This window comes from Heptranchias perlo, chromosome 13 (genome assembly GCF_035084215.1).
Source record: "Heptranchias perlo isolate sHepPer1 chromosome 13, sHepPer1.hap1, whole genome shotgun sequence".
Lineage (NCBI taxonomy): Eukaryota > Metazoa > Chordata > Chondrichthyes > Hexanchiformes > Hexanchidae > Heptranchias > Heptranchias perlo.
The window spans coordinates 38,191,865-38,219,699 of record NC_090337.1 but is presented as its reverse complement, the minus strand read 5'-3'; the positions used below and the strand labels follow the sequence as shown (position 1 = coordinate 38,219,699).

At 42.6% G+C, this 27,835-nt stretch overlaps 2 protein-coding genes across 3 annotated transcripts in view; one reads left to right on the top strand and one right to left on the bottom strand.

Annotated features, from left to right (window-relative positions):
- Positions 1-212: 212 nt before the first annotated feature.
- Positions 213-11,419, top strand: ssr3 (signal sequence receptor, gamma). Of its 2 annotated transcripts, XM_067995344.1 has the most exons (5): positions 219-397; positions 3,482-3,608; positions 3,696-3,794; positions 5,128-5,259; positions 6,118-6,403. In XM_067995344.1, exons 1-5 carry the CDS (start codon positions 265-267, stop codon positions 6,182-6,184), a joined length of 558 nt encoding a protein of 185 aa, XP_067851445.1. In that variant the 5' UTR covers positions 219-264; the 3' UTR covers positions 6,185-6,403. The 2 variants fall into 2 exon arrangements, with proteins under 2 accessions (XP_067851446.1, XP_067851445.1); XM_067995345.1 differs by lacking the exons at positions 5,128-5,259; positions 6,118-6,403 and adding an exon at positions 11,392-11,419 and having other exon boundaries at positions 213-397.
- A 665-nt stretch (positions 11,420-12,084) lies between these two features.
- The window catches only part of kcnab1a (potassium voltage-gated channel subfamily A regulatory beta subunit 1a), a 97,171-nt gene continuing 81,420 nt past the window's right edge, over positions 12,085-27,835 (bottom strand). The window contains exons 11-13 of the mRNA XM_067995346.1: positions 25,671-25,791; positions 23,370-23,458; positions 12,085-14,390 (exon numbers count right to left, since the gene is read on the bottom strand). Coding sequence (XP_067851447.1) covers positions 14,301-14,390; positions 23,370-23,458; positions 25,671-25,791 — 300 coding nt within the window. The 3' untranslated portion in view covers positions 12,085-14,300. The remainder of the gene's footprint in view (positions 14,391-23,369; positions 23,459-25,670; positions 25,792-27,835) is intronic.

Sequence of the window (27,835 nt, the reverse complement as noted above, 5' to 3'; positions counted from 1 at the left end):
TCCATTCAGCTTCACTCCATAGCCATAACAGAAACCGAAAGCATCATGGTATATGTATACATTTTTTTTCGAATTTATGTGTAATTTTTGCTAATGGTTGTTCTGATGATTTCATTTATATAAGGTCTCGCTATCCTTGTTGGTATTGATTATCCGTTGTGCAGGCGATGATGAGAGGTCAGTTGCTTGGTGCCGCGGGGGATTGTGGGCCGGGTCGGAGTGCTGACGGGTCTTTCGGAGGACTCGGACTGAGGACGTGGAGCGATGGCGCCCAAAGGCAGCAGCAAGCAGCAGTCGGAGGAGGACTTACTGCTGCAGGACTTCAGCAGAAATGTCTCGGCCAAATCATCCGCACTCTTTTACGGAAACGCATTCATTGTATCGGCCATTCCCATCTGTAAGTACCCGGGGAATTCGGGCCAGCGGAGCCGGTGCTGCCTCCAGATACCGATCGGCCGGGGCGGCGGCCACCACCACCACGTCCCGGCTGGTTCATGCATGGTTATGTATTGAGCATTAGCGCTTCGGTCTGGAAGGATACGGAGGACTGGGCCTCGTCCCTCGGGTCTGGGTGATGTGGGAGTGGAACAGGCGCCGCCGCCGCCACGTCTCGCCTGTGTAGGATCTGTCATCTGTCTCCGTTTGGAGAGACTCAGCTGCAGAATGATGTGAACCGCCGGGCGCACAACCGTCCAGTTATTGCTAGATTATTCCACATATTGAACGATAGCATTTTTGTCTTGTGGCAAGAATACTACAGAGGAGTGGTGGTGATTGGATGGTGTCAAAAGCCACAGAATGAGAAGGGATCAATTCTGTGGGTGTGTGGATTTCATCGGAACTTTTGTTTGCAGCATTTTCTATTTTCGCTTAAGATTTTTAAACTTAAATACATTTTTTATTCCTTCATGGGATGTGGGTGTCGCTGGCGAGGCCGGCATTTATTGCCCATCCCTAATTGCCCTTGAGAAGGTGGTGGTGAGCCGCCTTCTTGAATCGCTGCAGTCCGTGTGGTGAAGGTTCTCCCACAGTGCTGTTAGGAAGGGAGTTCCAGGATTTTGACCCAGTGACGATGAAGGAATGGTGATATATTTCCAAGTCGGGATGGTGTGTGACTTGGAGGGGTGTTGTTCCCATGTACCTACTGCTCGTATCCTTCTAGGTGGTAGAGGTTGCAGGGTTGGGAGGTGCTGTCGAAGAAGCCTTGGCGAGTTGCTGCAGTGCATCCTGTGGATGGTACACACTGCAGCCACTGTGCGCCGGTGGTGAAGGGAGTGAATGTTTAGGGTGGTGGATGGGGTGCCAATCAAGTGGGCTGCTTTGTCCTGGATAGTGTCGAGCTTCTTGAGTGTTATTGGAGCTGCACTCATCCAGGCAAGTGGAGAGTATTCCATCACACCCCTGACTTGTGCCTTGTAGATGGTGGAAAGACTTTGGGGAGTCAGGAGGTGAGTCACTCGCCGCAGAATACCCAGCCTCTGACCTGCTCTTGTAGCCACAGTATTTATGTGGCTGGTCCAGTTAAGTTTCTAGTCAATGGTGACCCCCAGGATGTTGATGGTGGGGGATTCGGTGAAGGTAATGCCGTTGAATGTCAAGAGGAGATGGTCATTGCCTGGCACTTGTCTGGCGCAAATGTTACTTGCCACTTATGAGCCCAAGCCTGGATGTTGTCCAGGTCTTGCTGCATGTGGGCTCGGACTGCTTCATTTGATAATGCTGCTTTCTTCTTAATTTCATGATATAAGTAGAGGGGATGCCAGTGTTCTGTTAGTAATAAAAACAGAAAATGCTGGAAAAGCTCAGCATGGGAGGCAGCATCTGTGGAGAAAGAAAGAGTTAACGTTTCAGGTCGAAGACCTTTCATCAGAACCAGCCACAGATGCTGCCTCACTTGCTGAGCTTTTCCAGCGTTTTCTGTTTTTATTTCAGATTTTCAGTATTTTGTTTTTGTTCTATTTCTTAATATCACATTGCTCCATTGACATTGCAATTCTAAGCAGTACTGGAACAAATTGTGTTTTAAGTGGCTGCTACGATGCAATGCTATTTCTAAATAAAATATCATAGTGCTGTAAAGTCACTTCTTCTAAACCACTTCTATGTGAATTTGGCCAAATTTTTATAGGGAGGGAAGTGATGCGTTTCTCTTGTTACAGTTGTTCAAAGTTTGGGGATGATCATAACTCATGACTTTTGAATACCTTCTCTGGTATGGGCTTTCTACTTTAGATGAATTTATCTTGTGTGAATTCACTCAACATACAATTCATATGAGTGACATTATGTGCTACAGCAGTATTTAAAATTCATTTGATCTTGAGTGGCCACGGTGATAAGCTATCATTGCAGAGGTATTGGGGATAGCATTATTATAAATAATGTTGGAAAAAGGACTTTTTATTTGAATAATCTGTATTCCATATAGTTCATAGCAAAACTTTCTGGTGCATTTTCAGATTGCCAGCATACAGAAAATATTAATCACTTATGCTGTTTACTGTTTCTTCAGAATATGCTTTTATGGAATATCTGCTAGTTTATATATTTTTCAGTGTAAAGAATTTCTTTGATGTAATACATGCATGTTTATCCAAATGTTTGTACATTTACTTACCTAAAGAATAACATTTTCTTCTGTACAAATAAACTTGTACCATTTCCCTTTCCTCCGCTCCCCAACTGTGGGTATAGATGAGTAACGGTCAGTAAAGTCTTTGTTTTCGAATCATACTCAGTTAAAGACTTACTAGTAGAATTTTGTAAGTATTAGTAAATATCTCGTCAGAAATTTTACACTTACATCCTTGGAGCAAAGGATTTAAAAGTTAAAGTTAAAACTTTGGCATTTAAATTCTTCCTGGACTTTTTAATTCTAAATTAAACTAATTCTAACTCAACAACAACAGCTTGCATTTATATAGCGCCTTTTTAATGTCGTAAAACATCCCAAGGCACATCTTAGTGTTTTCAAACAAAATTTGACACCGAGCCACATAGGGAGATATTGGGACAGGTGACCAAAAGTTTGGTCAAAGAGGTAGGTTTTAAGAAGCAAGAGAGAGAAGTTTAGGAACGGAATTCTAGAGCTTAGGGCCTAGGCAGCTGAAGGCACGCCGCCAATGGTGGAGCGATTTAAAATTAATGATGCACAAGAGGCAAGAATTAGAGGAGCGCAGAAATCGTGGAGGGGTGAGGCCATGAGGGGTTTTGAAAACGAGGATGAGAATATTGAAGAATTAGTGGAGAAAGGATTTTGACTCTTTCCTCAAGGTGAGGAGGAAATCATAATTTTCAAACTTTGAGGCCTGTCTTTGTGAGAATAGACTGATGCTGGACTAAAGTATTTAAAATACCTATTTAATTTACTGTAAGCTGAGTTTAAATTCTGAATCTGTTGACTTTTCCTCGCTGCTGTAAGTTAGTATCTGTTGATGTGTATTCTCAATCCTAGGAGTAACCTTCAAATTTTGTCTTTCAGGGCTCTACTGGAGGATCTGGCACATGGACCTTGTCCAATCTGCGGTTCTGTATTGTGTTATGACCCTTGTCAGTACCTATCTTGTGGCATTTGCTTACAAAAATGTAAAGTTTGTCCTAAAGCACAAGTAAGTAATTTCTGGAGAAATATTATTTGCACAATTTTACGAATGATGTGTTAGAGCGTCAATTTGTTAACAGATCTGTATGTCTAGGGTGGCGCAGAAGAGAGAAGATGCGGTTTCTAAGGAGGTCACTCGGAAACTGTCAGAAGCTGACAACAGGAAGATGTCTCGCAAAGAAAAGGATGAAAGGTATGTTTTTTTTCAAAAAATTGGAAGATATATAGTAGATACTGTCTTAAAAGTTGAGACTAGCAAAATTCCATCTGCAAAAGTAAATTTTTTGTATGTAAAAATGTAATATGTGCGAAGTTGGGTTCTATGTTACAGTACTAGGAATTTTTTTTTGAAGCAAAGACCATTGGTCTTGAGAGCAGCCAGATAGTAACAAGGTTGCTTCATGTTTGTGGCTGTAGGTTGAGTTTAGGTGGAGACCAGTACTAAAATGGTTCTGCTATTCTCTATTAAATTTTGTTCTCAGAATTTTAAAGTTGGATGTGTCACATTCTGTGTCTCTCCCTGAAAATGCACCACAATTTATGTAAAAATGATACCTCCAACACCATAAATCTGATTCTAAACTGGACTCTCATGAATCTCAGTACCATTTTGGTGCTGTGTGCTTTAGTACAGTCTGTAACATTCAAGGGAATAAACGACAGGCACCCTTCTATATTGCCTAATCATCTGATATCAATTTTTTATAATTCCTACAATCACAGAGAAGACAGCCCTATTTAGAAATGATTTTCTCAGAAGGTCGATTATCAATTTAGAGTGACATGGAGCCTGGTTGGTGCAGTGGGTTGTGCACTATTCCTTTACCCTTTTGGGTCCTGGCTTTGAATCTAGTCCAGGCTCATAGTACCAAATATATTACACTTTACAAAATGACAATGTCGCACAGAGAAGCTGTAAAAATGGCTGGTGTGAGAAGTGGAAAGAAATGACTCTAGTGCAGATGAAACTTTAGTTTTTGGCACCAGCTGAATTTAGGAAAACCAAGTCTACATGTGGCCTAACAGGCAGTCCTTAAAGGGTCAGCTGCAGGCCGCCACCAAAAAAGGTACGTTTGTTAAAAATACTTGCCTGAATATGGAGCTGGGAGGAGCAAGAGCCCACCCCAATCGTGGCCACTGCTGTCCTCCCTCCTGATTGCCCCGCTCTCCTGGTCCCCTTTACAAACTTAGATGAGGGCCGCTGCCAGCAAAGGTTGGCCCAATCTTCGAGCCCTCTTTTCTGCCAAACTGACTGGGGTAGTCCATTAGGTAAAAGCAGCTCGGTGGTTCGATGATGATGAGGCTTGAGGTCCAATATTTGGGTGGGCATCAAGCCTGTCCATTCAGGTGCAGGGATCAATCCAAGCGCCCCCATGCACCTGTTTTTGGGCCTGGAAGAATTTTTTCCACTTCGTGTAGCATTTACACGGAGATGTGTGTTTTTTTTTCTAGGTATGCACCTATAGCTATAGCAAGCCATACTTAATTAAAAGCTTGTTTGCACCCCCCCCCCCCCCCCCCAATAGAATTCTGTGGAAAAAGAATGAAGTTGCTGACTACGAAGCTACAACCTTTTCAATCTTTTACAACAACACTTTGTTTCTGGTTATGGTGATCATTGCTTCGTTCTTTATACTGAAGAATTTCAATCCAACAGTGTATCCTTTTTAATGCTGATATAGTAACAACTTACATTTATTTGCATTTGGAAAACATTGATGCTGAGCCCAAGAAGGAAAGATTAGGATAAAATGAAACATTGTAGTTAGCAAATCAAATCATGGCTAACTTACAAAGGGCAAAATGGTTATATTGGTGGGTGGTTCGAAGGTGTCCATGCAATAACTTGGTTTCAAAAGCATGCTCTGATTTTGACCATTTGGAAGTATTGTAGCTTTGCCACCTAAGATGGTAGTAACCATGATACTTGCTTACATTGCTGTCTTTGTATATCACTCTTCCCTTTAAATTGGTGTACACTTTCACTTTTAATGGGTGTAGTATTCCCAGGCAGCCATGAAGGTAGAACTGTTTGGAGCTGAACCACAGCAGGAATAGGTAAGGATACATTTTTCTCTCCTTACTGAGATCTTCAGGTTAGAGGCCCTGCTACAGGTACTGAAGCCCAAAAATTAGCAGTCTACAAATGTAAGCCCGTAATCATAGACAACAGTCCATACCGCAGATTTAATTACAGCACAGTAAACTTTCTTTTTCCCCCCATAGGTGAATTTGAAACCTGCAGATTGCCTTGTAATTGTTCCATTGTTAAAATTAGAGAATAATGTAATTGTCACATATGAATGGGTGGTCCTGTGATCCTTCTGTGAATTAGAATGCAGTATAGTCTCTGAAAAATAAATGGGAAGACAACTGTAAGGGTACTAAATTTAGAGAACAGTTATTGCCTATGTTGACCACTTTTACCTGAAAAACATAATTCAATCCTTCCATTCTGATATAAATTATTTGTCGTAAGTTTTTGTATAAAATCTCTTCCTTAATTGTACACACAGAAACTACATCCTGTCCATCTGTGTTTCATCGGGGATGATTGCTCTTCTTTCTACAGGCTCGAAGTAATTGACTCTGGCTTTCTTAATGAGCTGGTGTCAAGAAATCGAATGGTCCTGTGCTCTTAGGATGAGGTTATTTTTTTTTTTGAGACCTGGAACTACAGAATTGCCTGCTTAACTGAGAACTACAGTTCTGTGAACTGCATTTTTTTTTTACAATATACTTGCATTCCATGTTATCAGTTGTGGATGTACTGTAATAAAATGAATGCATTTTGCAACCAGAGTTGGTTTTTATTCATATGTCTTACTCGAAGTTTTAAAGTTTGCATTAATTATTTACTCTGACATACTCTGGATTTATCAGTGTTACAGTAGATATTGTTAAATGAGCTAAGCTGGTTTGTCAAACCCAGGCATTGAGAATTGGACCCAAGCCTATATGGTGTGCTGTGCAGATATTTATACATGAGTGCAGCCTTGACTGAGTTAATTACAAATAGTACTACACAAATATTTTCATATTGCACCTTTCAGTATATGCTATGCACAGGCTTATACTAATTATGAAAATCTGTACACTTGATACACAAGAAAGTGCTAGTGATTTTTAAAAGTTTCTGAATACATCCCGCTACACTGTTGTAGTTCATAGTCAGAATGTGAATGAAGAGTTTTAACAGGATCAATAGTTGTAGGGATTTCTAAAAGAACATAGCACCTAATCACATCCTTAGGATGCCTCTTTGTGCTTTACAATCAGTGGGTTACTTTTAAAGATATTAGGTTATAATATTTTTAGGAGGGGCAGTAGAGAGGAGTGTCAATATTGGTGAAGGAAGGAATACATGCTTGAAAGGACTAATTTACACCGATTCAAACAGTAAATATGATTAGGGATCAAAGATAAAAAGGATTTACATTCGTGGGGTTGTAATTTTGGGAGGGAAATGGAAGAGGAAATCTGTAAATAGATAAGGGGCATGAATAGGAATAACAAAAGGATGAGGCAGTTAGGGTTGCTGCTCATTAGGAGGCAGCAATGGTAGATAGAAACAGACTTCCCAGTGATTGCAGGGTCTAGAATGAGGGGATATGGATATGAGATCAAATGTAAAAGATTTAAGATAGAGAGCTGGAGAAACATACACATAGAGGGTTGTGAGGCTGTGGAATGTACTACCAGAGTTAGTGATCGAAGCAGAGATCATGACATTTAATAATAGGTTAGATAGGTGGTTGAAGGAACGGGGGATAAAGGGATGTGGGAACAGCACAGGCACATGGGATTTGGACTACTGCTCATTACACCAAAGCTGACTCATTGGATCAATTCACCTGTTTCTAAGTTTTAATTTCTTTTCTATGTAATTCTGTGAAGTGCAGTCACTTATATAGGCAATTGTGATAGCCAATTTGCACACAGCAAGGTCCCACAAACAACAAATGAGTAAAAACATCAAATGCAATTTTGAAAGCACATCAAAGCTACTGATGGTTAAGAGAATCCACTGGGCATACTGAGCAACAGTTGCTGGAAATGTTCAGCTTGGGTGAAGAAATGTCATACATCAGTGGTCCTGTTTTTGTACGGAAATGTTGGTATTTTCCCTAAATGAGTCTTCCTCGAAAAAAACTCATGGATTTGTACTGAGATCTATTAAGTTTTTATTTATTTCATTTCATAGAACTGCCCTTCAGTCGAGAGTTATTTAATGTGCTGCTGTGAAGCAGGAGCCTTTAAATCTAGTTAACCTCATGGTTAATAGATGTCAAACTAGATTGATCCCAAAAAAAACAGTAATTGAATTTTTCCAAGCTGATATTTTTGGGGCAGTGATTTAAGACTTGAGTGCAGGGTCATCCAATTTGCAGTGTGATACACATGATGCAAAGGTGTCTGATTGTAGTAACTAACATAACGTATCTCTGAAAACAAGGGAGGGAAATGGTAATACACGCAATTGAAGTATGCAATTAGTATTCACCTTGTTCAAAAATAAACTTTCTAGCTGGGAAAGGAATATTGGATAATTAAAGGAAATGGGAAGACTAAGGCTGTCTGTCGAAGAGGAGTGTGGTCTTGTTTTGTGTGTTTAGCAGTGTATATTGTGCAACATGTTTTGATAGAGCCCACCTTCCAGAAAAAACTCCTGAATTGTGCCCTGTAGATGGTGGAAAGGCTTTTCAGACTCTGGAGTTTAGAAGAATGAGAAGGGATCTCATTGAAACATATAAGATTACAAGAGGGATTGACAGGGCAGATGCTGAAAGATTGTTTTCCCTGGCTAGAGAGTCTAGAACTAGAGGGCATAGTCGCAGGATAAGGGGTCGGCCATTTAAGACTGAGATGAGGAATTTCTTCACGCAGAGGGGTGTGAATCTTTGGCATTCTCTACCCCAGAGGGCTGTGGATGCTGAGTCTTTGAATATATTCAAGGCTGAGATGGATAGATTTTTGGACTCTAGGGGAATCAAGGGAAATGGGAATCGAGCGGGAAAGTGGAGTTGAGGTCGAAGATCAGCCATGATCTGATTGAATGGCGGAGCAGGTTTGAGGGGCCGTATGGCCTATTCCTATTTCTTATGTTCTAATACTTTGGCAGATGTTCAGTATTGCAAGTTTTGAGATTTCTGGTATACTGACATGCTAAGGAATAAGTGCAGAATAGGATCAAATCCCTCAGATAATTGCAAATGCAGGTATTGCTCAGAATGGAAACTAAGCTCTGTGATATGCATAATTTTGTGTTAAAGAAGAAAAATACAAGATGTATATGTTACACTTGGAGCAACTCTCCTGCCTGTATCCTAACTCACATCGTCACGTTCACCCATCACCCCTATGCTTGCTGACCTACATTGGCTCCCAGTTCACCAATGCTGCAATTTTAAAATTCTCATCCTCGTGTTCAAATCTTTCCATAACCTTGCCCCTCCCTATCTCTGTAACCTCCTCAACAACAACAACTTGCATTTATGTAGCGCCTTTAATGTCGTAAAACGCCCTAAGGTGCTTCACAGGAGTGTTATCAAACAAAATTTGACACTCAGCCACGTAAGGCAGTATTAGGACAAAAGCTTGGTTGCAGAGGTAGGTTTTAAGGAACGTCTTAAAGTAGAAGCGAGGCGGAGAGGTTTAGGTAAGGAATTCCAGAGCTTAGGACCTAGGTAGCTGAAGGCTCAGACATCAATGGTGGAGCGATTAAAATAGGGGATGTGCAAGAGGCAAGAATTGGGGGAGGGTTGTAGGGCTGGAGGAGGTTACAGAGATAGGGAGGGGTGAGGCCATGGAGGGATTTGAAAACAAGGAGGAAAATTTTAAAATCAAGGCGTTCCTAGACCGGGAGCCAATGTAGGTCAGCGAGCATGGGTGCGAGTTAGAATACGGGCAGCAGAATTTTGGATCAGCTCAAGTTTATGGAGGGTGGAAGACGGGAAGCCAGCCAGGAGAGCATAGGAATAGTCCAATCTGGAGGTGACAAAGGCATGAATGAGGGTTTCAGCAGTAGATGAGCTGAGACAGGGGCGGAGATGGGCGATGTTATGGAGGTGGAAGTAGGTGGTCTTGGTGATGGAGCGGATATGTGGTCGGAAGCTCATCTCAAGGTCATATAGGACGCCAAGGTTGGGAACGGTCTGTTTCAGCCTCAGTGGCCAGAGAGAGGTTTGGATTTGGTGGTTAGGGAACGGAGTTTGTGGTGGCGACCAAAGACCATAGCTTCATTTGTCTCAATATTGGAGGCAATTTTTGCTCATCCAGTACTGGATGTCAGACAAGCAATGTGACAAATGAGAGACGTTGGAGGGGTTGAGGGAGCTGGTTGTGAGGTAGACCTGGGTGTCGTCAGCATACATGTGGAATGTTTTCGGATGATGTCTCTGAGGGGCAGCATGTAGATAAGAAATAGCCCTCAATCCTCCAAGAATTTGCTTTTCTCCAACTCTGGCCTCTTGTGCACCCCCCCACTCCCTTTGGCCCACCATTGGCTGCTATGCCTTCAGCCATCTAGGCCTAAGCTTGAATTCCCACCCTAAAACTCTCACTCTTTTTTCCTCAATCATACTGTTAGGGTATAATTGTATGGACAATGGCTCCCCTCTGTTACTTTAACAAAATTGTCATTTTTGTGTGGCAGCCTAGATAGCAACTGTGGAAGCGAATTACAGCCAAGATTGATCGTGTTTTCATCCACCATTCACAAACAGCACTTTCCAGCAAGAATTACAGGACCATGAACCCTAGCTGATTTTTCCATTCTCTCGACCAGAGGCCCTAAGGCCAATTTTAGTGCCCTCACACTGCTCTGGTTAAGATCAACTAACTCAGCACAGATCATAGACCAAATCTGGGGCGTTCTGGTCTATATGGCTGGGTGGTATGGGGAGCTCAATTATGTTTTGTAGAGGGAGACGAGTGATGCATCATTTTTGCCTTCTGGCATATATAAGTGATGCGATGATGCCTTTCAGTGTGATTTATGTCATATTGTGTTTGTGACAGTTATTTCATTAATACCCTTGCCCTTTTTAACTACTGTTTTCCCTGTTCAGTTTTGTTCTTATGCAGCAGCTCCTGAATTTTCCACCATATGTGGTTTTCATCTTTGATGACAGAACTTTCTTTAGACGATGTTCTGCTCCTCCAGCATAAATGTGGCAAAGTGGAACCCCCTATCCATCTGTAAATAAAGATGCAGACCCTATCCCAAATTGCAGGGATGGGGTTATTTGTATGGTGCATTGTACTTACAAGGGCTCTTCAGTGGCACCTGCTCCAAACTGCTGGTTGGAATGTCAGAGAAGATGCTCCGCAAGGGCTTGATGGAAAAACTTCTGTTCCTAATAGAGCACAAGCGGGCCTCTTGGGCAATTGATCCTAGAGGGAATCAGTTACCTTTTTGTAGTAAAGGAATGAGTACCCCCAAGGCCTTATAATGGCAGACTTTCCTGGTGTAGCTTGGAAACACCTCAGACATCTGCTTGATGTGGGCACATTGGTGGAATATCTGCCTATGCTCCCCACGCTGAATTTGAAGGGGCGCTGCCCAAATTACTATCACTGCAATGGAAATCTTCTCCACCCTCCCTTAATCCAGGAATTTTGGGGTCAGTCTTTAGAAACAAAATCTTGTCTGAAATGATCAGTGCTGGTCATACTAGAATTGCATGTATTTATTATGGTCCATTTCTGCTCCTAAACTTGGGGAGAAAGGGGAGATGACACTTGGGTGATGTCCACATGAAATATGAGAGATCAATTAAATCATATATAATTCTGTGGTAAAAAGACACTGGCAATTTAGGGTATGTTTACATATGAATATTGCTGCAACCACAATACTAAGTAACAGAAGAGGTCTCTGCAAAAGGATAAAAATAAGTGAGATAGCGCAGTGAAATACTGTATTTATAGTAGATATGTGTAGGCTGTATCGTGGAATATTGCAGAAATCAGGTGGAGTTAATCTACCCCAGCATAAAATCAATATGTGATACTATCACTCGTGGGAGCTCTTGGTCACACCGTTCCTTTAATGAGCGACTGAAAAAGTAATCAAAGAAACTTATTTTTGTTTGGGCTAGAATGCCAGAATATCCATGTGACACTTTCATAACAATGATGTCATGCATGAATGATATGATAATATGTCTGCACATTGTGTGTTTGTAAAACTAATATAAAAAAGTCACCAAGTATTTATTCCTGAGATGTTGCACCTTTAAGAACACAGGCAATTACCACAAGAGTATTTCAAAACTGACTAAATTAGATCCTAATAATATGTAACTTGACCTATCCAGCAATATTAACTCTTGGCAAGCCAATCAAATTGTGACATTATAATTATGTCTACTGATTAGTCCTGGTTTCTCATTAAACGTGCAGCAGTAATTCAGCAACAAGTAGCTCGTTAAGAAAGTGAAACAGCAGTGCATGACAAATTAACTGACACAATGTTATGCCTGTACCCAATCAATTTTATTTTTATATATATACATATTTTAATCGAATCAGACGCAGCTTTAAGTCATTTTTTTACCATCGAGCAAAAGATATACATGAACTGTATTTTAAATCTGGTAACTAGCCAGAGTGCATAGTACTCAGATGTGTTTAAGTATTTGTGATAGTATTAAAGCAAGTGAGGGTTAACTACCTGATCATCTTCCCAAAATTAGCACAACTTTCTGTTTTACATCTCATGGTCACCTTTCCACTTCTGCTAGCTTTCAGTAACAAATGTCACATGTTTTCTGCAGAAAACTGTAACATAGACTCTACCAACTGGTTTCCCAAAGTTCTTTCATCACAAGTTATTTAAAACCATCTCGACTTGTTTTAATATTCATGAACACAGGAATAGAAGTAGGCCATTCAGCCCCTTGAGGCTGTTCCACTATTTAATCAGATCATGGCTGATCTGTACTTCAAATCCATTTACACGCCATTGATCCATATCCCTTTATACCCTTACCTAATTAAAATCCGTTGATCTTAGCCTTGAAAGTTTCAATTGACTCAGCATCCACAGCCTTTTGTGGGAGAGAATTCCACATTTCCACTACCCTTTGTGTGAAAAAGTGCTTCACGATTTCACTCCTGAATGGCTTAGCTCTAATTTTAAGATTGTGTCCCCTTGTTTTGGATTCCCCCACCAGAGGAAATAGCTTCTCTGTATCTACTCTATTGAATCCTTTTATCATTTTAAACTCCTCAATTATATCACCCCTCATACTCAAGGGAATACAAGCCGATTATGCAACCTGGCCTCATAATTTAAACCATTAAGCCCTGGTATAATTCTGGTGAATCTGCATTGTACCTATTCTAAGGCCAATATACCCTTCGAGGTGCAGTGCCCAAAACTGAATGCAGTACTCCAGATGGGGTTTGACCAAGGCTGTGTACAAATGAAGCATCATTTCCTCACTTTTGTATTCTAGCTCCCTTGAAATAAAGGCCAACATTCCATTAGTCTTTTTGAGTACTTTCTGTGCCTGTGCACTAACTTTTAATGATTTGTGTATCTGTACCCTTTGCTCATCCAGTTTCTAGCCATTCGCTATTAAGAAAATTTGTCTTTCTTGGATCTAAAGTGGATTACGTCACACTTCCCCACATTGCACTGATTCTGCCACAGTTCTCCCACACACTTAATCTGTCTATGTAACTTTCTGCTCCCATCTACACAATTTACTGTGCCTCCTGAAGTAGTGTCATCTGCAAACTTGGATATACAGCTCTATTCTTTCATCCAAGTCATTGATATATATGGTGAAAAGCTGAGGCACCAGGACAGATCCCTGTGGAACATCACTTGTCACATTCAGCCAGAGCACATTCCCTTTATCCCTACTCTCCCTCCTATCACCCAACCAATGAAAGCATTAAAAACTGAACATATATGTAACGGAAGGAGGTTAGGTTTATGGGCCTTTTATACAACAACTGTCACTTTCTGAAAAAGGCACCCAGCAGTTACGTGTTTCAAAGAAACCCATATGGTTTAACACAAGTGTATTTGATGTAATACATTTACAGTGCATCATTGTACAGTTTAAGCTTTGTCTATTGCAGACTGACTGCCATAACAGTTACTTTATATACAAGTGTACTTATTTAGTCTAGAACAGGTTAAAACGTGCATTTGTTTTCAGTATATTTTACAACCTGAAATAAAGTATCAGAAATGCATCTTTGGGTTTCAATTGACTGATGTAAACACACTCAGACTCTTGTTCTAAAAATTCAGAAATGGAACTTTTGCTGTAAAGTTCCAGCATGAAGCAGGCCATTACATGTGCATGTCTGATCTGTAATTCACCGGGCAAGGTTTAGGTGAGAGGAAACAATAATTGTTCAAACTTTGTACTGGAATTGAGATTCCAAAGATGCACAAGCTATGAACTTGCTTGTTCTATATTTTTTTTACATTACAAGCAAAGAAAAAGATAAATGTAGAGCTAAGTTTCACTGAGTAGAAAACTCCAGGAACCACCTTAACCTGGGAAATTCTAAATGTGCTTCTGTATAAGGGCACATCTCTCATTGCATGGGCATGCACCTGTGGGAATTCAGCAGGGAACAGCTTTAAATTCACATTAACCAGACAGTGGTCCAGCAAGTAAAGAGTACCACTTTCATCATGCAGGCCCAGTCAATATCATGCATCTTTAAATTAGGATCTGTAGTCCTTCTTGCTGTATGGTTTGTTACCAAGTATGTTGTCGATCTCACTCACAGTCTGTGTTGTCATCTTTGAGAGAACCTGAAAATGTTCCAAACATTTCAGTAAGTAACTGAGGAAAGAGATAGAATCATAGAAGTTTACAACATGGAAACAGGCCCTTCGGCCCAACATGTCCATATCGCCCAGTTTATACCACTAAGCTAGTCCCAATTGCCTGCACTTGGCCCATATCCTTCTATACCCATCTTACCAATGTAACTGTCCAAATGCTTTTTAAAAGACAAAATTGTACCCGCCTCTACTACTGCCTCTGGTAGCTCGTTCCAGACACCACCCTTTGAGTGAAAAAATTGCCCCTCTGGACCCTTTTGTATCTCTCCCCTTAAATCTATGCCCCCCTCGTTATAGACTCCCCTACCTTTGGGAAAAGATTTTGACTATCTACCTTATCTATGCCCCTCATTATTTTATAGACTTCTATAAGATCACCCCTAAACCTCCTACTCTCCAGGGAAAAAAGTCTCAGTCTATCCAACCTCTCCCTATAAGTCAAACCATCAAGTCCCGGTAGCATCCTAGTAAATCTTTTCTGCACTCTTTCTAGTTTAATAATATCCTTTCTATAATAGGGTGACCAGAACTGTACACAGTATTCCAAGTGTGGCCTTACTAATGTCTTGTACAACTTCAACAAGACATCCCAACTCCTGTATTCAATGTTCTGACCAATGAAACCAAGCATGCTGAATGCCTTCTTCACCACCCTATCCACCTGTGACTCCACTTTCAAGGAGCTATGAACCTGTACTCCTAGATCTCTTTGTTCTATAACTCTCCCCAACGCCCTACCATTAAGGGAGTAGGTCCTGGCCCGATTCGATCTACCAAAATGCATTACCTCACATTTATCTAAATTAAACTCCATCTGCCATTCATCGGCCCACTGGCCCAATTTATCAAGATCCCGTTGCAATCCTAGATAACCTTCTTCACTGTCCACAATGCCACCAATCTTGGTGTCATCTGCAAACTTACTAACCATGCCTCCTAAATTCTCATCCAAATCATTAATATAAATAACAAATAACAGCGGACCCAGCATCGATCCCTGAGGCACACCGCTGGTCACAGGCCTCCAGTTTGAAAAACAACCCTCTACAACCACCCTCTGTCTTCTGTTGTCAATCCAATTTTGTATCCAATTGGCTACCTCACCTTGGATCCCGTGAGATTTAACCTTATGTAACAACCTACCATGCGGTACCTTGTCAAAGGCTTTGCTGAAGTCCATGTAGACCACGTCTACTGCACAGCCCTCATCTATCTTCTTGGTTACCCCTTCAAAAAACTCAAATCAAATTCGTGAGACATGATTTTCCTCTCACAAAACCATGCTGACTCTTCCTAATCAGTCCCTGCCTCTCCAAATGCCTGTAGATCCTGTCTCTCAGAATACCCTCTAACAACTTACCCACTACAGATGTCAGGCTCACCGGTCTTTAGTTCCCAGGCTTTTCCCTGCTGCCCTTCTTAAACAAAGGCACAACATTTGCTACCCTCCAATCTTCAGGCACCTCACCTGTAGCTGTCGATGATTCAAATATCTCTGCTAGGGGACCCGCAATTTCCTCCCTAACCTCCCATAACGTCCTGGGATACATTTCATCAGGTCCCGGAGATTTATCTACCTTGATGCGCGTTAAGACTTCCAGCACCTCCCTCTCTGTAATATGTACACTCCTCAAGACATCACTATTTATTTCCCCAAGTTCCCTAACATCCATGCCTTTCTCAACCGTAAATACCGATGTGAAATATTCATTTAGGATCTCACCCATCCGCACATAGATGACCTCGTTGATCCTTAAGAGGCCCTACTCTCTCCCTAGTTACTCTTTTGCCCTTTATGTATTTGTAGAAGCTCTTTGGATTCTCCTTTGCCTTATCTGCCAAAGCAATCTCATGTCCCCTTTTTGCCCTCCTGATTTCTCTCTTAACTCTACTCCGGCAATCTCTATACTCTTCAAGGGATCCACTTGATCCCAGCTGCCTATGCATGTCATGTGCCTCCTTCTTCTTTTTGACTAGGGCCTCAATCTCCCGAGTCATCCAAGGTTCCCTACTTCTACCAGCCTTGCCCTTCACTTTATAAGGAATGTGCTTACCCTGAACCCTGGTTAACACACTTTTGAAAGCCTCCCACTTACCAGACATCCCTTTGCCTGCCAACAGACTCTCCCAATCAACTTCTGAAAGTTCCTGTCTAATACCATCAAAATTGGCCTTTCCCCAATTTAGAATTTTAACTTTTGGGCCAGACCTATCTTGCCCATCAGACTTCTTGCATTGAAATAAATGCAGTTTAATCTAGACTTCCCTTGGTCTTTGCCCTGCTTTCTCAGACCATCTGTCCGGTCATGTTTTGTACACTCTCCCTTACTGCCTTTTGTTTCTGTCACCACTTTACTGCCCACTGACTTCCTGCATCGGTTCCCATCCCCCACACTAGCAAACACTCCCCCTAGGACATTGGTTCCAGTCCTGCCCAGATGCAGACCGTCCAATGTGTACTGATCCCACCTCCCCCAGAACCGGTTCCAATGGCCCAGGAATTTGAATCCCTCCCTCTTGCACCATCTCTCAAGCCACGTATTCATCCTAGCTATCCTGTCATTCCTACTCTGACTAGCCCGTGGCACTGGTAGCAATCCTGAGATTACTACCTTTGAGGTCCTACTTTTTAGTTTAACTCCTAACTCCCTAAATTCAGCTTGTCGGACCTCATCCCGTTTTTTACCTATATCGTTGGTACCTATATGCACCATGACAACTGGCTGTTCACCCTCCCCCTCCAGAATGTCCTGCAGCCGCTCCAAGACATCCCTGACCCTTGCACCAGGGAGGCAACATACCATCCTGGAGTCTCGGTTGCGTCCGCAGAAACGCCAGTCTATTCCCCTTACAATCGAGTCCCCTATCACTATAGCTCTGCCACTCTTTTTCCTGCCCTCCTGTGCAGCAGAGCCGGCCACGGTACCATGAACCTGGAAGCTGTCACCTTCCCCTGGTGAGCCATCTCCCCCAACAGTATCCAAAACGGTATACCTGTTTTGGAGGGAGATGACCGCAGGGGACCCCTGTACTGCCTTCCTACTCTTCCTCTGTCTGTTGGTCACCCATTCACTATCTCCCTCAGTAATTTTTATCTGTGGTGTGACCAACTCACTGAACGTGCTATCCACGACTTCCTCAGCATCGCGGATGCCCCAAAGTGAGTCCATCCGCAGCTCCAGAGCCGTCAAGTGGTCAAACAGTAGCTGCAGCTGGACACACTTCCCACAGGTGAAGGAACCAGGGACACAGGAAGGATCCCTGAATTCCCACATCCCACAAGAGGAACATGACACGGGTCTGGGATCTCCTGCCATGACTTAACCCTGAAAAGTAGTAAAATCCTTTTGACCAGACTACTAAAAAAGAACTTGCATTTATGTAGCGCCTTTCATGACCAAAGTGTAGTCACTGTTGTAATGTAGGAAACGTGACAGCCAATTTGTGCACAGCAAGCTCCCACAAACAGCAATGTTATAATGACCAGATAATCTGTTTTAGTGATGTTGGTTGAGGGATAAATAATGACCAGGAAGATCTTCCTTGCTCTTCTTCAAAATAGTGCCATGGGATCTCTTACTCAACCTGAAAGGGCAGATAGGTCCTCAGTTTAAGCCAAATACTGCTCCAACAGTGCAGTGCTCCCTCAGTAGAACACTGGAGTGTCAGCCTGGATTTTGCACTCAAGTCTCTGGAGTGGGACCTGAACACACAAACTTCTGACTCGGTGGTGAGACTGCTACCACTGACCACAGCTGATGCTAGAGTAGGAGGAACCTCGGGCCTGGTGTGACTGATGTGAGGTCCTTATACGAGATATGTCACGATGGATACAAAGGTGAATTGGCGCTGCTGAGAGGTTCGATCAATACCATCAACAAATGATTCACAGGTAGAACAAATAATGTGGTCCTAGCTACTATTCCTCCACAAGGTATCAATTCCACAACAGAGTTTCATGTATTGATACTGGCTTTGTACATCTGGGTAATGGACAAACATACCAGATTTGAGTGGACTGGACTGAAGAAGTTAATTTTGTACAGTTTGCCCCACATTCATCCTTCATATTCAATTTAGTTACAGCAAGTAGCGTTTTTTAGTGAATCAAGGTCCCTAGTAGTTAACATTCTCTAAATTAAGGGTAATTTAAAGGAGTAAACTCCTTAAAGGGAGTAACTAACGAACTTAATCTAAGGCAAGTCATGGCAGCAGAGCTCGCACCCGTGATATGCTCCTCCTGCACTATGTGGGAAGTCATGGACACTACCGGTGTCCCTGGCGACCATTTGTGCAGGAGGTATGTCCAGCTGCAGCTACTGGCTAACTGCATTTTGGAGCTGGAGCTGCAGGTGGATTCACTGTGGAGCATCTGCGATGCTGAGATTATCATGGATAGCACGTTCAGTGAGGTGGTCACACCGCAGGTAAAGATTGCGCAGTCAGAAAGCAAATGGGTGACCGCCAGGCAGAGTAAAAGGACTAGGCAGGTAGAGCAGGAGTCCCCTGGGACCATCTCCCTCTCAAACAGATATTCCGCTTTAAATATTGTTGCGGGGGGATGGCTTATCAGGGGAATGCAGCAAGAGCCAAGACTGTGGCACCACGAATGACTCAGCTGCACAGGAGGGGAGGAAAAAGAATGGGAGAGCAATAGTGATAGGGGATTCCATCGTAAGGGGAACAGATAGGCATTTCTGCAGCCGCAGACATGACTCCAGGATGGTATGTTGCCTCCCTAGTGCTAGGGTCAAGAATGTCATGGAGCGGCTGCAGGACATTCTGAAGGAGGAAGGTGATCAGCTAGAGGTCGTGGTCCATATCGGTGCCACGTCGGTAAAAAAAGGGATGAGGTCCTGCAAGCAGAATATAGGGAGTTAGGAAATATATTAAAAAGCAGGACCTCTAAGGTAGTAATCTCAGGATTACTCCCAGTGCCACGTGCTAGCGAGAGCAGAAATAGGAGAATAGACCAGATGAATGCGTGGCTTGAGAGATGGTGTAGGAGGGAGGGTTTAAATTCCTGAAGTATTGGGACCGATTCTGGGAAAGGTAGGACCTGTACAAGCTGGACGGATTGCACCCAAGCAGAGCCGGGACCAATATCCTCGCGGGGGCATTTGCTAGTTCTGTTGGGGAGGGTTTAAAGTAGTATGGCAGGGGAATGGGAACCAAAGGGCAGGTACAGATAGGACAAATTCAGACCAGGAAACGGGAAGTGGAAAAGCAGTTAGTGACGTAGTTAGCGACTCAGTAAGGCAAAAGAAGCAAAGGTTAAATAATGTTCAGCACAGGAATTTGACGGGGTTAAAGGGTATATACTTCAATGCAAGGAGTATTACAAACAAAGCAGATGAGATAAGGGCACAGATAGACACATGGCAGCATGATATCATTGCTATAACGGAAACCTGGCTTAAAGAGGGGGATAATTGGCAGCTCAATATCCCTGGATATAGAGTTTTCAGGCAGGATAGAGTGGGTGATAAAAAAAGAGGGGGGGATAGTATTATTGGTTAAAGAATCAATTACAATTGTGAGAAGGGATGATATGCTAAATGGATCATCAATCAAGGCCATTTGGGTTGAGCTAAGAAATAAAAAAGGGGCAGTCACACTACTAGGAGTGTACTATGGACCCCCGAATAGCGAAAGGGAGATGGAAGAACAAATATGTAGGCAAATTTCTGAGTGCAAAAATAAGAGGGCAATAATAGTAGGGGACTTCAACTACCCTAATGTCAACTGGGATTCAAACAGTGTGAGGGGCACAGAGGGTGCAAAATTCTTGATCGGTGTCCAGGAGAAACTTTTTTAGCCAGTATGTGACAAGCCCAACAAGAGGGGATACAATTCTAGATTTAGTCCTGGGAAATGAAGATGGGCAAGTGGGTGAAGTGACAGTGGGTGACCATATTGGGAATAGTGACCACAATTCAGTTAGTTTTAGCATTATTATGGAAAAGGACAGAGTTAAATCAGGAGTAAACGTTTTAAATTGGGGGAAGGCAAATTTTACAGAACTAAGAGGTGATTTGGCAGAAGTGGACTGGACACGACTACTTGAGGAGAAATCAGTGGCAAGGGGAGGTACTAAAAAGTGAAATTCTACGGGTACAATGCAGACACGTGCCCTCAAAGAAAAAGGGTGGCACTGCCAAATTTAGACCTCCCTGGTTGCCTAGAAGTATACGGGGCAAGATAAAGCAGAAAAAGAAAGCTTATGACTGTCACAGAAAACTAAATACTGCAGAAAGCCTAAAGGAGTATAGAAAGTACAGGGATGACGTAAAAAAGGAAATAAGGAAAGCAAAGAGAGGGCATGAAAAAATATTAGCTAGTAAGATTAAAGAAAACCCAAAGATGTTTTATCAGTACATTAATAACAAGAGGATAGTTAAGGAAAAGGTGGGACCTATCAGGGATGATAAGGGTAACTTGTGTATAGAAGTACTGGATGTGGATAGAGTTTTAAATGAATTTTTTGTCTCCATATTCACAAGGGAAAGGGATAATCCGGACATAGTAGTTAAAGAGAGGTGTGAAATATTGGATAAGGTAAACATAACGAGAGAGGGAGTACTAGAGGGACTGGAATCCTTGAAAGTTGATATGTCACCAGGGCCGGATGGATTGTTTCCTGGGCCATTGAAGGAAGCCAGGGAGAAAATAGCGGATGCTCTGAGGATAATTTTCCAATCCTCACTAGATACAGGGGAGGTACCAGAGGACTGGAAGACTGCAAACGTAGTACCATTGTTTAAAAAGGGTACGAGGGAAAGGCCGAACAATTATAGGCCAGTCAGTCTTACCTCGGTGGTGGGCAAACTATTAGAATCAATACTGAGAGATAGGATAAACTGTCACTTGGAAAGGCATGGTTTAATCAGGGATAGTCAGCATGGATTTGTTCAGGGAAGGTCATGCCTGACAAATCAGATTGAATTCTTTGAGGAAGTGACACGGAGGATTGATGAGGGTAGTGCAGTGGATGTTGTCTACATGGATTTTAGTAAGGCATTTGACAAGGTCCCACATGGCAGACTGGTCAGAAAGTTAAAAGCCCATGGGATATAGGGAAATGTGGCGAATTGGATCCAAAATTGGCTCAGTAACAGGAAACAAAGGGTAAAAGTCGATGGATGTCTTTGCGAATGGAAATCCGTTTCCAGTGGTGTGCCACAGGGCTCAGCGTTGGGTCCCTTGCTGTTTGTGGTGTATATTAATGATTTTGCAGACGACACAAAAATTGGCTGTGTAGTTGATAGTGAAGAGGATAGCTGTAGACTCCAAGAAGGTAAGGCCACAGCTGGAGTATTGTGCGCAGTTCTGGTCACCACATTACAGGAAGGACGTAATTGCTCTGGAGAGAGTGCAGAGAAGATTTACAAGAATGTTGCCAGGGCTTGAAAATTGCAGCTGCGAAGAGAGATTGGATAGGCTGGGGTTGTTTTCCTTGGAGCAGAGGAGGCTGAGGGGAGACTTAATTGAGGTGTACAAAATTAAGAGGGGCCTAGATAGAGTAGACAGGAAGTACCTGTTTCCCCTAGCGGAGAGTTCAAGAACTAGAGGACATAGATTTAAGCTGATTGGCGGAAGGATTAGAGGGGACATGAGGAAAAACTTTTTTACCCAGAGGGTGGTGGGTGTATGGAATTCGCTGCCCGAATTGGTGATAGAGGCAGGGACCCTCAACTCTTTTAAAAAGTACCTGGGCCTGCACCTAAAGTGCTGTAAGCTTTAAGGCTACGGATCGGATGCTGGAAGGTGGGATCAGAATGGGCACCTGGTTGTTCTTCGAGCCGGTGCGGACACGATGGGCCGAATGGCCCCCTTCTGTGTTGTATCTTTTCTATGGTTCTATGACTTGTTTTTACCTCTCACTTCCTTGAAATGGCAACAACTGATAAAATTAGCATTGATTTGTAAAGTAGAGCTAGTGCAGCCTGTCCTTAAAGATATGACCTTTGTAACACAAGTTTTGGAAAAATGGAAACAATTATATAAAACACATACCACTGTATAGAATGTATTTTCTATTTTATAGAAATTGACTTTTATTAAGATACAGGAGGCAATTTTCAATTTGGGCATATATTGGGCAGGCGGTGGATGGGGTGTCCACTCTGCCCGCCCAATGAAGTTGGTGAGAGGCCGGAATTTTGTGGTTGGATCTCGTTAACATTAAATTGACAAGGTGCCAGCAGGGTGCAGTAGCTAATCTTCTTGTGCCTGCAGCAGCATTTTAAAGGTGAAGAGCGGAAACAACAGAAGTGAAAAGGAGCAGCGGTTTATGGTGGTAGGAAAAATATCTGCAGTGCATACAGCAGCAAGGAGATCAAATGTTGGAAGCCTTTAAGGCTCAAAGCACAGAAGCAATTGCAGTAAAAATGAGTGGCAGAGCCGTTTCCACCTTTCCCTTACTGCAGCTGAGGATCCCTTTAAATTTTGCTGGAAATGGCCGCCGCCCAAGTTGTACTGCCCGTGGTTTGTAGGCAGGTCGAGGAACTGGCGGGAGTCAAAAATGGTGTTGGGTCGTAATTGCATCATTTTACTCCAACTTTAACAAATTCTTTAAAGAATAATAATAAGCAATAAACTATATTTGTTTGAAGCAATACTGGAGAACTAAGAGAATTAGAGCATTACTGAACCAGTGTTTTGTAATGTTGTAAAATGTAATGCAAGAGCACCTCATCTGAAATAAAGATTTCAATGACCACAATTTATTTCCCCTGTAACAGTTGTTTTGACCTGTATTGTTACTTTGTCCTCATGAGGTTTATTAGAGTACTAGTAGTCCAATTTCTAAAGTGAGAGCATTGCTTCTATTCATTGATTTCTTTTCCCTGCATTCCGTATTTGTGGATGTGATTAATTCCATTGTAAATATCAGAATGTTTGCATCAATGAATGAGTTAGTCGGAGTTTTCAATAATAACTTGCCTGTATGGCACCTAGGTTTTCTGTAAGTTGTTCTGCACTGGAGGCTCCCAGGAGAACTGAACTAACACCCTCATTGCGCAGACACCAAGCTGAGAGAAGATAATTGTTAAGCATTAAGAAATGAACACTAAGTTCACCAACATTTTTGTTAAAATACCATTGCATATTGTACATTAAAAAGGCAAACATATAATAATGTTATAAGAGTAAAACATATGTTAATATTTTTCATATTATATGCAGTGTGTTGTATTGGTATTAACAGATGGCCTGATATATCATTATAGTATTGGATTCAAATGCAGAAAATTGAAACTAATTTACTTCTCAATGTGAAAGTTCTGCTAGCTTTCAGTCTAGCCACTAGATGGAGCACTTTGTTGCAGCTAAGGTCCTGCAGCTGGAAAAGCTAGCAGTAAGACCACTTCCTATTTGCCAATCAAACAGTACCAATGATAGTGGCTTTGGAGAAGCACACAGTTCAGACCTTCATTCCCTCCAATTTATCCTTGTTGGTCTAAAGGAGTTAGAGAGGGATTGTGAGTCTAGGGGTGACTGTGCACTGATGTCAGGCAGTCTAGGGATACATAGAAAAACATACAATTTACAACATGGAAACAAGCCATTTGGCCCAGCCAGTCCGTGTCGGCGATTACCCTCCAAATAGTCATAATCACATTTACCTGCCCAGTACCCGTATCCTTTTATCTCCTTTGCCTTCATCCATCAAGTCAGTCTAATCTTGAATGTTAACATTGCTTCAGCCCCAACCACTAACCCTGGAAGTGAATTTCACAGCCTCATAACTTTGTGTAAAGGAGCTTCTCCTGCTCTCTGTTTTAAATCTCTTACATTTAATATTGTAGTGACCTTTCATCAGCTTTTTTAATGGCGTTATCCACTTGAGGTGTTGTCCTGTGAACCTGTACCCCCCAAATCCCTCTGCCCTTCCACAGCACCGAGCATACTTCCATTCAGCGTATAATTATTATAGTTGTTATTCTTTTACCAAAATGTATCATCTCACACATACTGACATTGAATTCCATCTTCTACTTTTTAGCCCATTCCTCATCTTATCCATTTGGTCATCTAAAGAATTAACTACATCTACTATTTTGGTATCATCTGCAAATTTCAACACCACTCCCTCTAGGCCTATTTCCAAATCATTGATATACACAGTGAACAGAAGTGGCCCCAGAACTGAACCCTATGGGACACTGCTATTTACTTCAAACAACTCTGAAAAACTGCCCTTAACTCCTACTCTCTATTCTCTTCTAACCAATTTGTAATCCAGTTTGCTATCCTCTCGTTAATTCCATGTCTTTAATTGTCTCTAATAATCTCCCATATGGTACCATGTTAATGCGTGTACACTATCCTTGGCAGTCTAGAGATGGGTGTACACTGATCTCTGTCAGTCTAGGAGTGAGTGTATACAGATCTCTGGCAATCTAGGGATGAGTGTACACTAATCCCCGGCAGCCTAGGGATGAGTCTACACTGATCCCCAGCAGACTAGGGATGAGTGTACACTGATCTCTGCCAGTCATGGGGTGAGAGTACACTAATGCGGAATCCTGTTGCGGAATAGGCTCGAGGGGCTAAATGGCCTACTCCTGTTCCTATGTTCCTAATTCCCGGCAGTCTAGGGGTGAGTGTACACTAATCCCCAGCAGTCAAAGGATGGGAGTCCACTGGTTCCCCAGTAGTCTTGTTTTAAGTATATAAGCAATTCCTGGTAGTCTGGTTGCGGTATGTGTAATCTGTCTGATCACTGGTAGTATGTGGTCGAGTTCAAGAATATTCAAATTTGAATTCGCTGGCAGACTATCCATGCTGCTTAATGATAGGCTGCAAACATGCCAACCTAGAAAACTAGTAAAAGCCGTACCAACAACTAAAAAAGACGTTGATACAGCCTCCAAAAAACTGACAGCTTTAGAATGGCCCTGACGTGAAAAATCAGTAGTTACACCTGCTTTGTACCTTAAGTGGTAGATGTACACAACATTCTTTCACTTGTATTGTATTTGGCAAACTCTGACACACTGGGCATGATCCCCAAAATGCTCACAGTTGACATGTATATTGCATGACAGAAGATGCATGCCAGTGTGATAAATTAATAATGGCCGAGCTGAGGCTAGGATTCAGTCCCAGTGAGTCAAATGAGCTAGTACAGATTTCACTCAATATTACTGGTTATAATTTACCATTTTGATTCGGAGTGGTATTAGGCAGAAAAAATCCAGAAGCGTGTTCTTTCTGGATCTTCTGAAGCTGTGATCTCACCTATTGCTAACTGGGGTAGGGTGCAGCTTAGTCGTTCCACAATCGGATTGAGATCCTTTAGTTTAGCCTGCTGCCTCCTTCCTTCTTCACTGATAATTTTGTCCTTCAACCACTGGTAACACTGAAAACAGGATAATTTTAGCGTAACTATGATTTCCTTCAACATCATCAAATAATTTGATAATTTATCTCATTACAATAATGGCTGCACTTCAAAAGTAATTCATTGGTTGTGAAGTACTTCTGGATATCCTGAGGACGTAATAAAGCATTATATAAATGCAAATTCTTGTTTAGATGATATAATCAATATATTCTTTGCAAATTTTTCGGAACTGTAACAGTATTTGTATCTTAATGTCAACTATAGATCTGTTAAGCGGTTCATGAGGTGTCAAATCTTTCAGATGCCAATATCCTATAGAATGCATGTGCCAATTTTAGAAAATAGTGTTTTAAATATTATGTACATTTTTACAAACTTCTGTTTTTAAATTCTTGCTGTAATACTGAACACAAACATGCTCCCTGCAACATTATAATGTACAGTTGATGTGTTAATCCCTCATATTCCAGCTGCAAAAGTTCATTTGTTCTTTTTGTCATGTGACCTACTTGAGTATTTAGTCATAAATTCTGTTGTGCTTCTTCACCCTGGTATATGGCACAGTAACTCCTGGGGCTCAGTTTTGAAACGGAGCTGGGAAGGGGGTGGCGGGGTCAATTTGAGGTTGGAAAACCCATTTGTATGGGTTTCCCGGACGTCCTTATGATTTTGACGTAAAGACATCTTTTTTTTTTGTCGGTTTCCCGTCCGACTGAGACCCGGCCTATCAATCAGGCGGTTAGTCAGATGGGAAACCGTCAAAAAAAAATAAAAGACGTCCGACTGACCGGCTGATTGACAGCCAGAGAGAGGACGCCTGCACGTAAGTCTGCAGGTAAGTCTTTGTTTGTATGGGGGGGGGTGGGGTGGGTGGGATGTGGGGCATAGGTGGGCAAGGGGCATTGTGGGCAGGGGACATAGGTAGGCATTAGTGGGCATAGGTGGGCACAGGTGGGCACAGGGGATGGGATCAGGGGTCAGTCACGGCGGAGCGGGATCGGGGGTCATTGCGTGGGTCCGCGATCGTTGAGGAGGAGGGTCGGGGGATCAGGATCGGGGGAGGAGGGGGAGGATCGGGGGGAGGATGATCGGGGTCAGAGGGTCGGGGTTGGCGGTCCACGATTGGGGGGGGGGGTTGTCATGCAGGTATGTTTGTTGGGCCTGGGGGAAGCAATCCTGCTCCTCCGGGCCCACAAGCTGTGCCTTTCTAGGCACTTACACGCAGTCTCGGGCCTTCTTGCCTCCTTTCACGAGGCATAAAACAGAAGGCCCGAGAATCCCGGGTTGAAATCAGGAATTAGTTAAATATGGAGGCCTGAAGCCTCCTTGAAATGTTTTAAGGCTCAACCGGCCTCCTGGAAGCAGGTTGGCCGCCCGCCCCCTCGTCCCGTCCAATGAAAACTGGAAATGGGTGGGTTGAAGGAGGTTTGGGGGCGGGTCTGAAATGGTGGCAATTTTCAATGCCCCCTGCCCATAACCCACCTGTTTTTTACTTTTAAAATCAAGCCCCCGTTGTCTGCAGAGACTGTCATGGTGAACATTCCAGACAGCAGTGGGTTCCACAGTTGTGTTGGAATGTTACGGTATTATCAGCATAACAGGGACATATCTGAAGTTTGCAGGAGTTTGAGTTTGACACTGAGAAGCCTTCAATCAGGACTTCAGGTATACGAAACTGCTGTTCAGGGGCGAAAGTGTCCCCAGCAGGCTGCTGCAGTTGTCAGCCAAAGATTTAGCCACATAGGAGAAGCCAGTGGCTGGGACTTTCAGGAATGGGGGTTTCTGGGAGTGCTACTTCTCATATGCTGCAGCCCTTCATGCTGAAGAGGCAGAAGCTGATGGTAGTCTGCAGTGGCTAAAGAGATGAAATAGGATGTTGTCCTTCAATACCAGAATAAGTGCAGAGGAGGTCAAGACCATCAAGGAAGAACAGAACTAATGCTGTCAGTAGTGTAAGAAAGGGGATTAAAGTCAAATTGTTGGAAAATCGGCTGAATGGGCCCTCTTATCGAAACTGAGTCTGACTGTGGGATTAAGGGAATTGCAGTACAGAACTGGA

Bases quoted from the DNA above. Each gene is read 5' to 3' on its own strand.
- ssr3 (XM_067995344.1), top strand. From the start codon at position 265: ATGGCGCCCAAAGGCAGCAGCAAGCAGCAGTCGGAGGAGGACTTACTG. The intron at 398-3,481 runs GTAAGTACCCGG...TTTGTCTTTCAG, and splicing joins TGTATCGGCCATTCCCATCT to GGCTCTACTGGAGGATCTGG. The intron at 5,260-6,117 runs GTATCCTTTTTA...TTGTACACACAG, and splicing joins AAGAATTTCAATCCAACAGT to AAACTACATCCTGTCCATCT.